This window comes from Littorina saxatilis, linkage group LG13, assembly GCF_037325665.1.
Source record: "Littorina saxatilis isolate snail1 linkage group LG13, US_GU_Lsax_2.0, whole genome shotgun sequence".
Classification (NCBI taxonomy): Eukaryota; Metazoa; Mollusca; class Gastropoda; order Littorinimorpha; family Littorinidae; genus Littorina; species Littorina saxatilis.
Window position 1 is genome coordinate 35,864,704 of NC_090257.1, and position 14,603 is coordinate 35,879,306.

The following is a 14,603-nucleotide window of genomic DNA, read 5'->3' on the forward strand; positions in this document are numbered from 1 at the left end:
GAAAAGGAAAACACATCCTCACACAGAGATCAACACATACAAAAGCATACAGACGTGGGCAGACACACATACACGCACATCACACACACGCACGCATGCATGCACACACGCACACACACAGGCAAACACACACACACATAGACATACACACAGATGAGAACACAAAAGACCCCCCCCCACACACACCCAACACAAACCCCCACCCCCCCCCCCCCACCTCCGACCCAGCCATCCCATGCTCCCCACCCGACCCACACACACACAGGCAAATAAAAGCACACAGACATGCACACAGATAACACAAAAGACCCCCCCCCACACACACCAAACACCCCCACTACACTCACACACCCCTCCACCCCAGACAGCCCCCCACCCCACCAATCCCCCACCCACCCCACCACACCCCACCCCACCCACCCTCCCCCACCCCTGCCTCATGGCACCCCCTCTTTACCTAGTATAAGCATAGCTTTCAGGATAGCAGACAGTGGCCCCACAGCGACGTCCCCATGCGACGCTTCCAGCAGCTGTCGGTCGCAGGCCTCTTGCACCATGGGAACTGTCTTGGTGAGGTAGGGCCCCGCGGACTGCTGGGACGTCAGCAGCGAAGGCTTGAACAGTCGCAGGAGGAGGTGGCAAGACAGTCTGGCTCCGGGTTCAGCGTCTGTATCCCCACCCGCTGTGCAAGACAATAATAATACCGAGATTATTATGTAAAATATTAAAATCTTTAAGACTTCTCGTCAGCACTGGTATCCCCAGCAACACACGAGCAAACGACAATAACAATACCGAGATTATTATGCAGGTACCGAAGTCTTTGAGACTTTGCATTTACACTGGTGGCCCCCACCGGCTGTGGAACACACAAGCTAAAGATAATACAGGGGAATTCCACTATATCGCGTTCCACTACATCGCGAATTCAACAATATCACGGTCTGATTCTTTGGACCCAAAAAACGTGACATAGTGGAAGTCTACTATAATTCAAGTACATCACGGAAGTAGTTTAGTCTTCATGACTCTGCCCCACTGGTGGATAGATGGATGGAGGAAAACCACAGACGAAACTTGTTTGTGTGCAGACAGCTTGACAGCATACTGAAACACCGCCCAACTTCAGGATCTGCATCTACAATGGAACCCCTCTTTAAAAAAAAATCTGATTCAAGACTCCCTCCTTTTTATGACCCTGTTTGTGTAAGACTTTCTGTTCATGGCCTCTGTACATTAGACTTTCTGTTCATGGCCTCTGTACATTCGTTTATTTTAAAACTTCTTCCCTTTTTGAGACCGGACTTTCTAACATTTTTGGAGGTCTTAAAAGGGGGTTCCACTGTATCCCTGTCAATAATGAAAAAGGGAATAGAGAAGCACAGGACCACACAGGATCACTGACCACACGTGTGATCGGTCATCCATCCCCCAGCAAAACTACACTGCTTACTGTTGCCCAACACCTTAGTTCAAACCAAACCTGCCAATACTTCTTCTTCTCTTCTTCTTCTTCGTTCACGGGCTTAGACTCCCATGTTCACTCATGTTTTCAGCACGAGTGGATTTTTAAATGTATGACCGTTTTTACCCCGCCATTCAGGCTATTTCGGGGGAGGCATGCTGGGTATTTTTGTGTTTCTATAACCCACCGAACTCTGACATGGATTACAGGATCTTTTCCGTGCGCACTTGGTCTTGTGCTTGCGTGTACACATAAAGGGGGTTAAGTCACTAGCAGGTCTGCACATCAGTTGACCTGGGAGATTGGAAAAATCTCCACTCTTAACCCACCAGGCGGCAGCGACCGGTATTTGAACTCACGACCTCCCGATTAGGAGGCCGACGTCTTACCACCATGCCACTGCGCCCGTCGCCTGCCAATACAATACCACCAGTCACAGCAATGTGCTCAGTGATACATCAGTGTTATAACCATGGTGACAACAAAGAGACATTATTATTAACACATAGCTGCCAACCTATGCGAAGCTTCAAGTGTAGCAATTTAAAATGTTAAGTGTAGCAAATGGTGAATAAGCTTAGCAGTGTCTTAAATTCAACTGCACATCCATGTTAATGCTACTTTATTTGGTGTTTAACGTCATTTTCAACCACGAAGGTTATATCGCGACGGATGTTAAAGCTAGCTCAAACAAGAAAATATATACAGGGTGTCTCAAAAAAAAGTACCCGATTTTCTGTCAATACTACAGACAAGTCAGTAACTTTATTGAAATCATTTTTGTGTGATATTGTAGTCAGTTCATAGAAGTTTTGTCCCCAGTTCACAGCTTTCAGTTGAGATCGTCTGTTTTTTCACACCATGTGATCAATGTAGCCACCCCCTTTTCCAATGACAAGACTGCATCCTCATTGCCATATTGTTCATTACATTAGGGAATGTTTCCTGTGGGATGTTCTGGATTTCTCTGAGAATGTTTGCCCTCAGTTGTTGTAGGTTTTTTGGTCTGGGGTACATATTAGCGAATTAGCTTACATATTAGTTTTTCCATTTCTCGGTACTGATGTTTCAATGTCTTTTGGGGTACTTTTTTTTGAGACACCCTATTATTGTAATTACTGTGTTAATATCAGGAAACAACAGCAGGAACATATGCCCTTTTGAGAGCGTCTGCAGGGCCACTTCTCAGTGTAGACAACATTTTCTTCTGACCCATATTCTTACTGCCGACAAAGAGTGAGAAGCAGAAATGAGTACCAGGACTCACAACTAAGAGAGACACTGTTGCCTGCTTGTTAGAATGTTACTGTTTGCTTGCGTGTAGGGATCTTTTGCTTGGCGTGACAGTAATTTCTGTCGAAATTATGTTTGCTTGCGCGTGACAGTAATTTCTGTCGAAATTATGTTTGCTTGCGCGTAGGGATTTTTTGCTTGGCGTGACAGTAATTTCTGTTGAAATTAGCGTAACAGTTGGCAGCTCTGTTAACAGCACAAAACAAGTAAGAGATGCTTAAATCAAACAACTCTCTCAAGGCTTGCTTTTAGCGACCCATGTATCTCATTTTGCTACTGGCTTGCAGCGTCATTGGCTCATCTCAGCTGAAAACAATTTTTTTTCAAATTTCTCTTGCAATACGCACAGTGAAACATCCCTGCAGTGGGTCCTTCTTCACTTAGCAGATTAAGAAATATGAAATACACTCTAAATCACTGCTTTCAAAGATCTAAGAAACAAGGGGAAGCACTCAAAATAAAGACAACAACGGTAAGTGAGATTGACGCGGAACCAGTCTCCTGGCACCTGAGAGAATAACAAGCATTGAAGTGAAATGAAGCCTAAAACAAAGCACCACCAAAGCATCCACTGGTATTCTTTCTCAGATTACTGTACTTTCGGGACTATAAGGCTATAGTATAAGGCTATAGTATAAGGCTATAGTATAAGGCTATAGTATAAGGCTATAGTATAAGGCTATAGTATAAGGCTTTTGTATAAGGCTATAGTATAAGGCTATAGTATAAGGCTATAGTATAAGGCTATAGTATAAGGCTATAGTATAAGGCTATAGTATAAGGCTATAGTATAAGGCTATAGTATAAGGCGCAACTTTTTCCCTCAACTTGAACCCCTGCGCCCCATTGACCGGTATTGCCTTGTGTAAGGCAAAAGTCAAGTACACATGTACCCACATCCCTTTACAAGATAACAGTCTCCCTCTCTTGTGATATGCATGTTTCTGCTACTTTCACCCTGGCAGAGTTTCCTCTCAAACATCAAAGGAGTCGGTCTCATTGGTAAAACTCGATCACTGACCCCGGGTAAGGTCAGTCAGTGTCTGTAAACTGGGGCAGGCAGCTGGTCTCAAGTATGGGTCATTGACCTGAGGTCACCAGGCCAACCAGCTACTACAATGCACCTGCCTTTGATCTCACCGCACATCCGAAGCAAAATTATTTCGACTTTGTATTCTTCCTTTGATGTGCACCTAATGCACAGGTAGCGCCTATTGTGTGGATTTTCACCTTAAGAGTGAGGCTTCGTTATAAAGGGAAACGAAGGGCCTCATAGTCCCTAAAGTACAGTAAACCTTTGCTGTAATGAGTTCAAAGAAGAAGAAAAAAGAAATAAAACTGTGCAAAGTACATGCTTTTAAAAACAAAACATTTAGTATCAGTATTATTGCCGGCAACTGGGCACACGTTTAGAGCAGAGTTGACTGTATCTGAAGTGATCATACTTACACTCTTTGGTTTCTTCATCGCTGTCCATCTCATCATTCGCTGTGTTAACATGATTATATAAGCCATGATGTATGCACAAACAAAGCAATTACATTTAATAATACAAAAATGAGGAAAATAAAAACAGAAGAAATGAAAATGAACAGAGAGAACTCAAATAACCCATGATATTATCACTCAATGATGAAGATTAATGTTACATCATGTCCCTCAATGTCAAAGTTAGCAAAATTAGTAAGATGTCTAATGAATCGGTCAATGCAGCCTTTGAAGCAATGTACAATAAACCTCTATCCGTTTTCTTTCCCTTTAATTACAAAGCCACTAATAGCCATCTTCTAAGCAGTTATTCCAATTTTTTTTTAAAGCTGCAGATTCAAGAGAGTTTGGTAATAATGATGAACTGATTGTGTAAAACAAGGGATAATAAAATAATTTTAAAATAGTAAAACTGAATACAAAAACAACAGCACCAAAAAATAATTAATCATGGTAACAACATTAGAGTCACTATCACCTACAATCATGTTTTCATGCTGTTACTGTTAGCAAAGAACAATCTAGCTAAGCAGGAAAGACGACAATGTGTACGAAAAAAATTGTAACACCAACTAAATCTCTGTGATGTTGATCATATTGATGACTTACAACTCGCACGACTAACAAATATCCAATATCTGACACTGACTGCTACATCGCGAAGCTTTCACAGAAAATCAAATGAATGAGCTGAACAAAGCAGCATGATTGAATACAGCTGTAGTATTAGATCCCTACCAGCTTTAAAAAAAACAACAAATAATTCAAATCTGTTACCAGCACATTTGCTGCAGCTATTAATCAGCCAAGCACTGTTTTGTCAAAAATCAGAAGAATCATTTTTATTTTCAAAATATTGCTACCATCTACCTTTACTTTTCTCCATTTGTGAATTCGTTGTGCTGTCTATCACTTATATTTTTTGTCAAAGCAAACTGCTTGTGCATTACATCTGGCATATGTTTGTGTGTGTGTGTGTGCCATTGATGTGTGTGTTTGTGGAATTAGATGTGTGTAGGGAGTGTTGTAGTATGACTGTTGCATGTTTTGAATCTGTAATTCATGTGATTGGAGGTGTGTGAGCATTTAAGTTGAGATTTTTATGTAATGAATTGTAATCTTTATTGTGTACAAGCCCAAAGATACATTTCTGTATGTACTTCTTTCAGATAAAAATTGAACTGAATTGTATCGATCGAGATCATGAAAGCATGCCCCTACAGAACAGTTTTGAAAAATGCAATCTGTTGCAATCTGGGGATCTCACGAACGATCACTGGAGCTGTGAAAATGATGGAGAGTCGCCATTTGGTGGAAAACTCAAATGCCAGGTTACATGTACAGTGTACTCACTAAACTCAAATCACTTCATACATCGTTGATTTATCGTTGATTTATCGTTGAAGCTTAGCTAAGCTCCTTAACTGCTGTCTTTACTTTCACAGAATTAAAGCGACAGTGTGGGGAAACTTTCATGCACACAAGCAGTGAAAAACAACAGAATTCTGCTGGAACAATGAAAAGTTGTCATGAACTGGGGCGAAAAAAAAACAAATCAACAACAATAAACACAACAGTAACATAGGTGTTCCAAAAACGGGATATGGTATTAATGAACAAGACTGAACTAGAGCAACAAGGAAATTGCAGTGACAAACAGGAAGAGAAAGAAAGATAACCACAAAAAATATTACGTTTAACCTAGTATTTAATGGGCTAACATCTACATTTCTGTCACCTTCTTTCGTGACTACTGTGTGTTCTTCTCTTTTCCCCATCAACTTTTTGTGTGTGATCTGCAGGTGTACCCATCACTAGAACATCCTCTTGACCACCTAAACCTTCCTCCAAACCCGAATAAAAAATACCCCCCCCCCCACCCCCCCATAGAATATTTAAATTCTGTTGATTTCCTTTCAATTTCTATGGAAGTCTTTGCTCCACAATGAGCAAACAGGATTTAAGTTTAACCTTTGTTACTTAACAGTTTTTCACAGACAATACCAGACTTAACCAAGGGTTAATGAACAGAAGCATGCCATGAGGAGGAAACGAAACAGAAAGCTGGATCAATGTTAGCATATGACGAGCATGAACAGTATTTTTGTCACATCAGTTACACCTCGCTCTTGTCAAGGTGTTTCTTAATTCACACTCAGCTTGAAGCTTGCATATTACAGAGCAGAAAGCATTTAGCTGCAAGGTTGTTGTTTGGTGACGAAAAACTGCTGAAACTTCTTGTAAATTGCCAAACTCTTTGCCGTCATTCTAGCAGATTTGCCAATCTTTTTCCAAAGGAGGGAGGGGGTTGAGGGGGGGGGGGGGGTGTGGGGGGGGGGGGGGTGTGGGGGGGGAGGGGGGTTGGGAGGGGGGAGCTAATGCCAAGGACTGCCTTAACCTTCAGAAAATGGTAAAACTTTTGGCAAACTCGCCAAAGAAAATAAATAAAACATCCCTGAGCTGTAATCGAAAATTTCAAAACTAAATTTTCATTTAATTAATATACTTACTCAACTCACATAAATGGCATTAACTTCAGTTCATTGCTAAGATATTGAAGTAGTACTCGACCCTGGTAAGGGGGGAAGTAACTCCCTAAGAAAAACAATCCGTAGTCAAGGACGGGAGTCACCTCCCCTACCGGTAACCCGCACATGCGCGGTCCTGCTACCGGCCGTCATTCCCCCACGAAAACACACACCTGTAACACATATAATGTTAGCGGGGATGGATGGGAGGGTATAAACGATGTGAGTTGAGTAAGTATATTAATTAAATGAAAATTTAGTTTTGAAATTTTCGATTCAATCACATATTCTTACCTCAACTCACATAAATGGCAGATTGCACATAAAGGCGGTGGGATACTCACATTAAACTCTTGGAAGTATCTGGCCTGCGGCAACCATAGCTGGGAGGCAGTTGGTACCGTCCGGGTGAGTGCTGGCAATGTCCCGGAGGTAGTAGCTGAGGAAGACATCTTGAGACGTCCAGTATGCAGCTTTGAGGACGTCTGACATCCTACCAGACTTGAGGACAGCTAAGGAAGTTGCCCACGCTCGAGCCTCGTGAGTCCGAGGTGATCGAAGAGGAAGGACTGACTGCCCCCCCCCTTGTGTCTGCCACCACTGATAGGCATGCCTTATAAGTGTGGAAGACCATCTGGTAAGCGTGGTTTTTGCAATGTCTTTATTTCGGGCTGTATTAATCGAAATAAACAACAACTTCTGAGCTGATGCTCGAATCGGAGCGGTACGCAACAAGTAAGCCTTAAGCGCACGTACCGGACAGTTAGAAAGATCCGGATCGCCGGGGGCTAAAATGTCCCGAAGAGGCCGAATGGAAATGATCGGTGAAAGTTGGTCAGGTTTTTGATTTTTGGCGAGAAAATCGGGACGGAAACGCAGTGAAACCGAGCCGTCTCTTTCAAAAGTGATATCACGGTCTAAACCTGAGAGGCCGTGGATCTCGCTGCCCCTTCGCGCGGAAGCGAGCAGTATGAGCATGAGAGTTTTGCGCGTAAGGTCAGAAAGACTAGCGTCTTGTAAAGGTTCGAAAGCACTAGAACGGAGAAATTCGAGTACTAGCAGAACGTCCCAAGCCGGAACAGAAGTTCTCTCCGTTGCAGAACTGAGGGCCGCGCCCTTTAGCACACTCGCGATGACTCCCCCGAGGGAGATGGAGCGACCAAGCTGCTTAAGAGTAACCGAGATGGCTGAGCGGCGAACGCGCAAAGTGGACGCGGCGCGTCCCTGAGCGGAGAGCCATGCCAAGTGGTTTGCGACCTGCATTGACCGCGGGGCGACCGGGACAACATTGTTAGCTGCACACCATCGAGTCCAAGCTAGCCAGTGCGATGAATAAACAGAGGAGGTGGAACGCCTGTGAGCCTTCTGGACTAAGTCCAAAGTAAGATCTGAGGCGCCTGAGCGCTTCAGTGATCGCCGAACAGTCGCCAGGCGTGAAGATCCAGGAACTCGGGGCGATCGTGAAGAATGCCCGTCCTGGGCTGTAGAAGCTCCCCTCGCCGGAGGCTGAGCGGAATTGGCGGGCCGCTGGCGAGCCGCAGGAGGTCCGGGAACCAATGCTGACTGGGCCAGCGCGGTGCCACGAGAAGAAGACGAGGCCGTTCTAAGTCGGCTTTTCGCAGGACCCTTCCGATGAGTGGAGTGGGAGGAAAGGCGTAAGCCACTAGCCCTGTCCAGCTGATCGTCATCGCGTCGATCTTCCACGCTTCCGGGTCCGGAAACGGGGAGACAAAGATCGGAAGGCGACGCGAAAACCTCGTGGCAAAGAGGTCGACCATCGGTCGCTCTACCTGCGCCCAAAGGCGGAGGAGCGCCTGATGTGCGATGGTCCACTCTGTGTGGAGGATCTGAGAGGACCGGCTGAGGGCGTCGGCCAGGACGTTCAGGCAGCCGGGCAGGTAGCGAGCCGAGACCAGAATCTGATGGCGAGCGCACCAAGAAAGGATCTCGCATGCTCGGCTGGACAACAGTTGAGATCGGGAACCGCCCTGTTTGTTGAGGTAGGCAGCAACTGTCGTGTTGTCGGTATGAATCAACACATGGGTGCCCTGAAGGGCGGAGAGAAAATGCTGAAGCCCCAGAAAGACTGCCTCGAGCTCGAGGCGATTGATGTGCCAAAGCCGCTGCTCTTGTGACCACCGACCGGACGTCGTGTGTGTGTCCACGTGAGCCCCCCAACCCTTCTGAGACGCGTCCGAAAAGAGATGCGTGGAGGGAGGAGGAAGCGCTATGGGCACTCCCTGCAGAAGCCAAGGGGTGTTCATCCACTGAAGCGTGGTCTGCTGAAACCAGACCCCGAGCGGGACTGAAACGTCCCAGCCTTGTGAAGTCGGATTCCAGACTGAACTGAGCGCCGCCTGAAACGGGCGCTTGTGGGATCTGCCTAGCGGAATAAGGGACGACATGGACTCCATCTGGCCCTGTACAGACGCAAGCGTCCGGGCTGGAGCTGACTGAAGCCCTAACAGGGAAGACAGAAGGGCCTGCAGTTTGTCCACCCGGCGTTGAGTGGGACGGACTGTCCACTCCCGTGAATCGAACGCCATGCCAAGGTAAGTAAAGGTCTGCGACGGAGTCAGCTCGGACTTGGTGTGGTTGACTCGGAAGCCGAGATCCTGAGCCTGGGCAAGGACAAACTGGGTATGCTGAAGGCAGAGCGCTTCCTGCTGATGAAGGATCAGCCAGTCGTCCAAGTATGCCCTGAGCCGAACCCCGTGCTGCCGAACGAGGGCACAAAGTTGGCGCACCACCATGGTGAATACCCAGGGAGCAAGTGACAGCCCGAAGGGAAGGGCTCGAAACTGGAAGATTCGGTCCCCCCACAGAAAACGCAACCACTTCCGGTCCGCCTCGTGCATGAGGATGTGGAAGTAGGCGTCCGTCAGGTCGACGGACGTCACCCAGTCGCCCGGGCGAAGCGCCTCCCTGACGGTCGCCGGCGTTTCCACGGTGAACCGAATTTTGCGCAAAAAGCGGTTCAGTGGAGAGAGGTCTAAGACTGGCCGCCACCCCCCGGAAGCCTTGGGAACAACGAAGATTCTTCCGTAAAAACCCAAGGAGGAGTGGTCGAGAACCTCCTCTATAGCCTGCTTCTGCAGCAAGAGAAGGATTTCCGCCTGAATTGCCTCCCGAGCGTCGAGGCTGGCCGGGAACCGGAAATTGGCCGGCGCTCTGGACAAAGGGGCCTTGTCTTCCTGCCAAGGAAGGCGGAACCCCGATCGAATCACCCCCATGATCCATAGGCTGCTTGTCCGAGACAGCCACACTGGAAGGGCCCGGGAGAGGCCGCCTGCTACCGAAAGGGTAGAGGCTGGGGGGGTGACTGGATCGGGGGGGTCTCATTGGGGGTTGGGCTTGCGCCCAGACCCCCGCTTCCCAAAGGAAGGTTTACGCTGGTAAGGGCGGGAACGTGAACCACCCCTACCTGCCTGAGACGACTTCTGCCCCGAGGCCTTGCCTGCAGCTGGTGCAGAACTCCGTGGTTTGTTACCGTGCTGCTTAAGAGCGAGTTCCGTCAGTTGCACCACATGATGGTCACGAGCCTCCTCCGTTTGCTGCCGGAGGGCATCCAAAGAGCGTGATCCCAGCAACGCACCCTCTGAGAAGGGAGAGACTCTCAAAGAGTCTATGGTGGCCTTATCCGTCAGGCGTGAGCCATTAAGAAAAGCCTCGCGCCTCCAAAACACGACCTGAGAGTAGAGCCGAGCAGCGAGAGTCATCTGACTGTCAGTGACCTTCGCGAGGGCCGCCAAGAGCATGGCAGCATCGGCCTCAATGGCATCGTCACGGAACCTAAAAGGTTCGATGGACGAAGCGATGGCTCTCGTGAGAGACCGAATGAGCGTTTCCGCTAAGGAGGTCAGTTCGAGGGAAGAACGCCCGCTCTCCTCCAGCCCGAGTAGACTCTGTTCCGTACACACGGCAGTCCTATCTCGGCTATAACCGTCCTGCCGTAAGCGAGCCAGTTCCGGAGTCACCGGAAGTGGAGCTGTGGGCAGCGAAAACGAGGAGAGAAGAGAATGTGGCCTGCTAGGCAGCCGCGATCTTCTTGAATTAGCTGGGAGGCCGCCGCCTGCCTGAACCGAGGCTAGCCAAGGCTGAGCAGACGGGGGGGCTTCCCCATGAGCAGCCAAGAGAGGGTAGGGTGTGTTAGCGTCCGCCAACACCTGAGCCATCACAAAAGGGACGGAAGGAGATTCCATGAACCGGAACTTCGCCTTCGTGTCCCCCGCGCCCGCAAAATCTGCCAAAGCAGAAGGAGGGGGTGCGACCACAGTAGAATCGGCGGAGACACCCTCAGGGAAATACCGTGAGGTTATCTCCGCAGCCAACTCCAGAGTAGGGCCCAGTTTATTGGGAATCCGTAAAGGGGTAACAGATTCAGAGCAATCCTCATCCCCTTCCTGTTCCTCTCCAAAACCTTCCTGATCTCCATCAGAAGGAGGGTCCGGTAAACCGGAAACCCACCCGTCCACGGAAGCGGAAGTGGCTAGAGTCGGTTGAACAATAGACGGAAGCGCCGCAAACTGTCCACCAACAGCACCGCCGACAACCGGAACCGCCGCGGCGGAACCGGAAGTCGGGGCCGGAAGTCGATGCGTAACCAGGGACGGGATAGCAGGGACACTGCCACCGGAACCACTAGCCCGCTGTCCTCCACCGGAAGTGCCTGCCACAGCACAACCGGAAGTCGAGGACGACAATCCGCGGGCAGGCCCGACCGGAAGCCCCGAGGGGCAACCAGAGGAGCCTACCCCCTGCGAACTCCAACCAGGAACGGCGGCAGCCGAACCAAGAGCTACAGGTCGATGACCGCCGACAGAATCTTGTAGGCCAGAGCTGGGCAAACAAGACGCTGCTGCCTGCCCCCCAGAGGCCGGGACAGCCGAAACTGATCCCAGGGGGGCAGGCTGGCGCGCTACGCCGCTCCCTAGCGCACCCGCCACGTGATGGACGGTGTACTGCCGGGGAGGAGCCGTCTGCGAACCCGGCGACGCAAGAGCGTAACCCGGGCCCGCAGGCAAGTGTGAGCCCCCAAAAAGATGGGGACTCCCACAAACGCCGCCCAACGCCGAAGCGCTGGAACCGGGCGGCGCTAAGGCCGCGAACGCCCCTGAAAAGGCAGGGGAATCCGCAACCGAACCAGAAAAATCCGGCCCGAGATCAGCCGACGTGATCGTCGCGGACGGCCGCAGCCTAGAAAGAGAAGCCACCCCCCCCACGCCAGGCGGGAGGGGAGCGACAGGCCTTTCTGCCGAATGTAAGGCAACTAGGTCATGTTTCAGAGTTGCAAACATAGCCAGAATTTCTTCCCGCGACACGGACTCGCTAGACCGTGGCGTCTGCGAGCGCGAGAGAGGAGAAGAAGAACGTTCCCGCGTAGGGAAAACCGGTGACGGTGACGTAGAGTCGAGCGAAACCCGTTCTGTCTTCTTAGTCACCGGGTCAGTAACCAGAATTAAAGAAGTAGGCTGTGAAGAAGACACAGAGGCACGCGTCTTTGATTTAGACTTAGACTTGTCTTTATCCTTCTCTTTTCCCGGTGAAGAGAGTAGGGAAACAAGTTTGCCCTTGCTTTTTGAGTTTTTGTCCGCCATTTGCAATATCGAACACGCGCACGTGGAGATGAATTACAACAGCGAAAATACTCAAACGAACGAAAATACTCGAACGAACGCAGCGAAGAGATAGTGAAACGATCTTACCTAAAGATAGCAACGCAAAGACCAGGGTCAAATGGCCTTCCACAAAGGCCAAGGCAAAAAATATGCCGGAGTACAACAACACGTCTGTGCAGTAGTGTTGAAGTGGGTGGAATGACGGCCGGTAGCAGGACCGCGCATGTGCGGGTTACCGGTAGGGGAGGTGACTCCCGTCCTTGACTACGGATTGTTTTTCTTAGGGAGTTACTTCCCCCCTTACCAGGGTCGAGTACTACTTCAATATCTTAGCAATGAACTGAAGTTAATGCCATTTATGTGAGTTGAGGTAAGAATATGTGATTGAATGGCTTTTTCAGACCTGATTATCTTGAATTTCTTCTTTTAGGTCTTAAAAGGGGGGTTCCACTGTATTTTCACCAAATATCTTTCAGATCTCTTTTTCAACGCTACCTTGCATTGTAAAAAAGGTTTTACTGCCTGGTAACCACTTACTTTACAGTTCAAGTGGCCATATTCCATCTTTGAATGGAATTCAAGAGGGTGTAACTGATGTAACATAAAGACGGTTCTTTACCATATTGTGTGTACAAACCTGAAGGGCAAGCGGCCAGAAGACTGGGCAGGGCAATGTGAATGATGAAGTCTTGTAGGGAGAAGCAGTGTCTGCTGACTAGGATAGCAGTAAAAACCGCAATGTTGTCATGTAAAGACAGGTCAGACACCTGCATAGACAGACAACAACACTTTCCTGTGATGTACTAATCTTGTCGTGCGAGGAGAATATACGATTTATTTGTAAAGCAAAAACAAAAGTGACTTTGTGAGAGAAAAAACAAACTCAACTTACAATCTAACCAATGAAACAAACTCAACTTACAATCTAACCAATGAAACAAACAAGACAGAGAAACAAAACTGTTTCGTTCCTTCAATAATTAAACATTCCACAAATTAACCTGTCTTGGTTTTCTGCAGTTTTCGAATTCCAATTTACAAAAATAATACAGTGACTTTGTAAACACAAAAACACACACACACACACACACTAAAGTTTACAATCCAACCAATGAAACAAATAAACAAACAAGACAAAGAAATGAAACTGTTTTGCTCCTTCAAAAATCAAACATTTCATAAACTAACCTGTCTTGAATTTTCATTCTTTACTTCTTTGATATGAAGCAACCTTGTGCCTACCTAAATAAAGCATCAGGCATGTGAAAGAAACACACAGATTCTTCCCCTTTTCTGTCTTGACTGCCTACGTAAGGGCCGACCAGACTTGGACGCCGTTTTACGGTATATGCGCCGCAGGCCGTTTTATGTGTCGCGCGGAATTTTGCCGAGTGGCCACACATCGACGACTTTTTTCACAACGCGGTATCAGTGGAGCGGAAGCGTCAAGGTCACCTAAAGGCAGGAAGGTTCAGTTACATTGACTGCCACGCCCGAGCGGCTGACGTCATCGCTCTGGTTTGCTCTGATTGGTCAAATATCCGCCGTTCTATGTCTGTGTCAGAGAAATTAGAACACGTTCTATTCTTCTGCAAATAACGCTACGCGATCATAGCCCGCCGCGGCGCGCCCAGCGGGACCGTTTTGAGCATAAGTCAAATGTGGACAGGGTCGGCCTGGAGTGTCTGGACAGGCCTTTAGTTGTTGTCTTTTGGTTTCTCTGTCTTATTAGTTTAGTCGATTGGTTCATTTGTTAGATGTCTTTTGTCCTTGTTGCTGAAGTACCACAAGTGAACATAGTAAGCAACAGACACTTAAGAAAAAAAAAAAAAAAAAAAAAAAAAAATACTCTATCCTTTTTGTTCTCCAAAATTTACACTAGCAAAAGCTCTCAAAAGGATGGAATGAACCCTCACATCAATTTGTGTAAGAACGTCAAGGAATCCACTGTTGTGATTGGACGAGCAACAGAGTGAGCGCAAAACACCCAGCCAATCGCTAGTGAGGGCAGGAACGCGGGCTGTCAGTTGAGCGCAGTAGATGGAGATCTGGTTCAATCTGGAAACACCATCAAATTAATTCATCACTGTAAATTTTACAAAATCATCTCACATTGTAAATTTCAACGGAATTTTATAAAATAAAACCATCTTACATTGTAAAAGCAATCTGTCATTGAAATTTTATAAAATCATAAAACATTGAAATTGT

The 14,603-nt window shown here is 47.7% G+C and overlaps 1 protein-coding gene across 5 annotated transcripts in view; it reads right to left on the reverse strand.

Moving 5' to 3' along the window:
* LOC138945610 (mediator of RNA polymerase II transcription subunit 12-like protein) overlaps nt 1-14,603 on the reverse strand; it is a 63,814-nt gene that overhangs the window by 17,718 nt on the left and 31,493 nt on the right. For 3 of the 5 annotated variants that reach the window (XM_070317065.1, XM_070317064.1, XM_070317063.1), the window contains 4 exons: nt 14,309-14,450; nt 13,030-13,159; nt 4,208-4,246; nt 458-682 (listed from right to left, as the gene is read on the reverse strand). In XM_070317065.1, the coding sequence (XP_070173166.1) occupies nt 458-682; nt 4,208-4,246; nt 13,030-13,159; nt 14,309-14,450 (536 nt within the window). The remainder of the gene's footprint in view (nt 1-457; nt 683-4,207; nt 4,247-13,029; nt 13,160-14,308; nt 14,451-14,603) is intronic. The other 2 variants (XM_070317067.1, XM_070317066.1) reach the window with 1 other exon arrangement.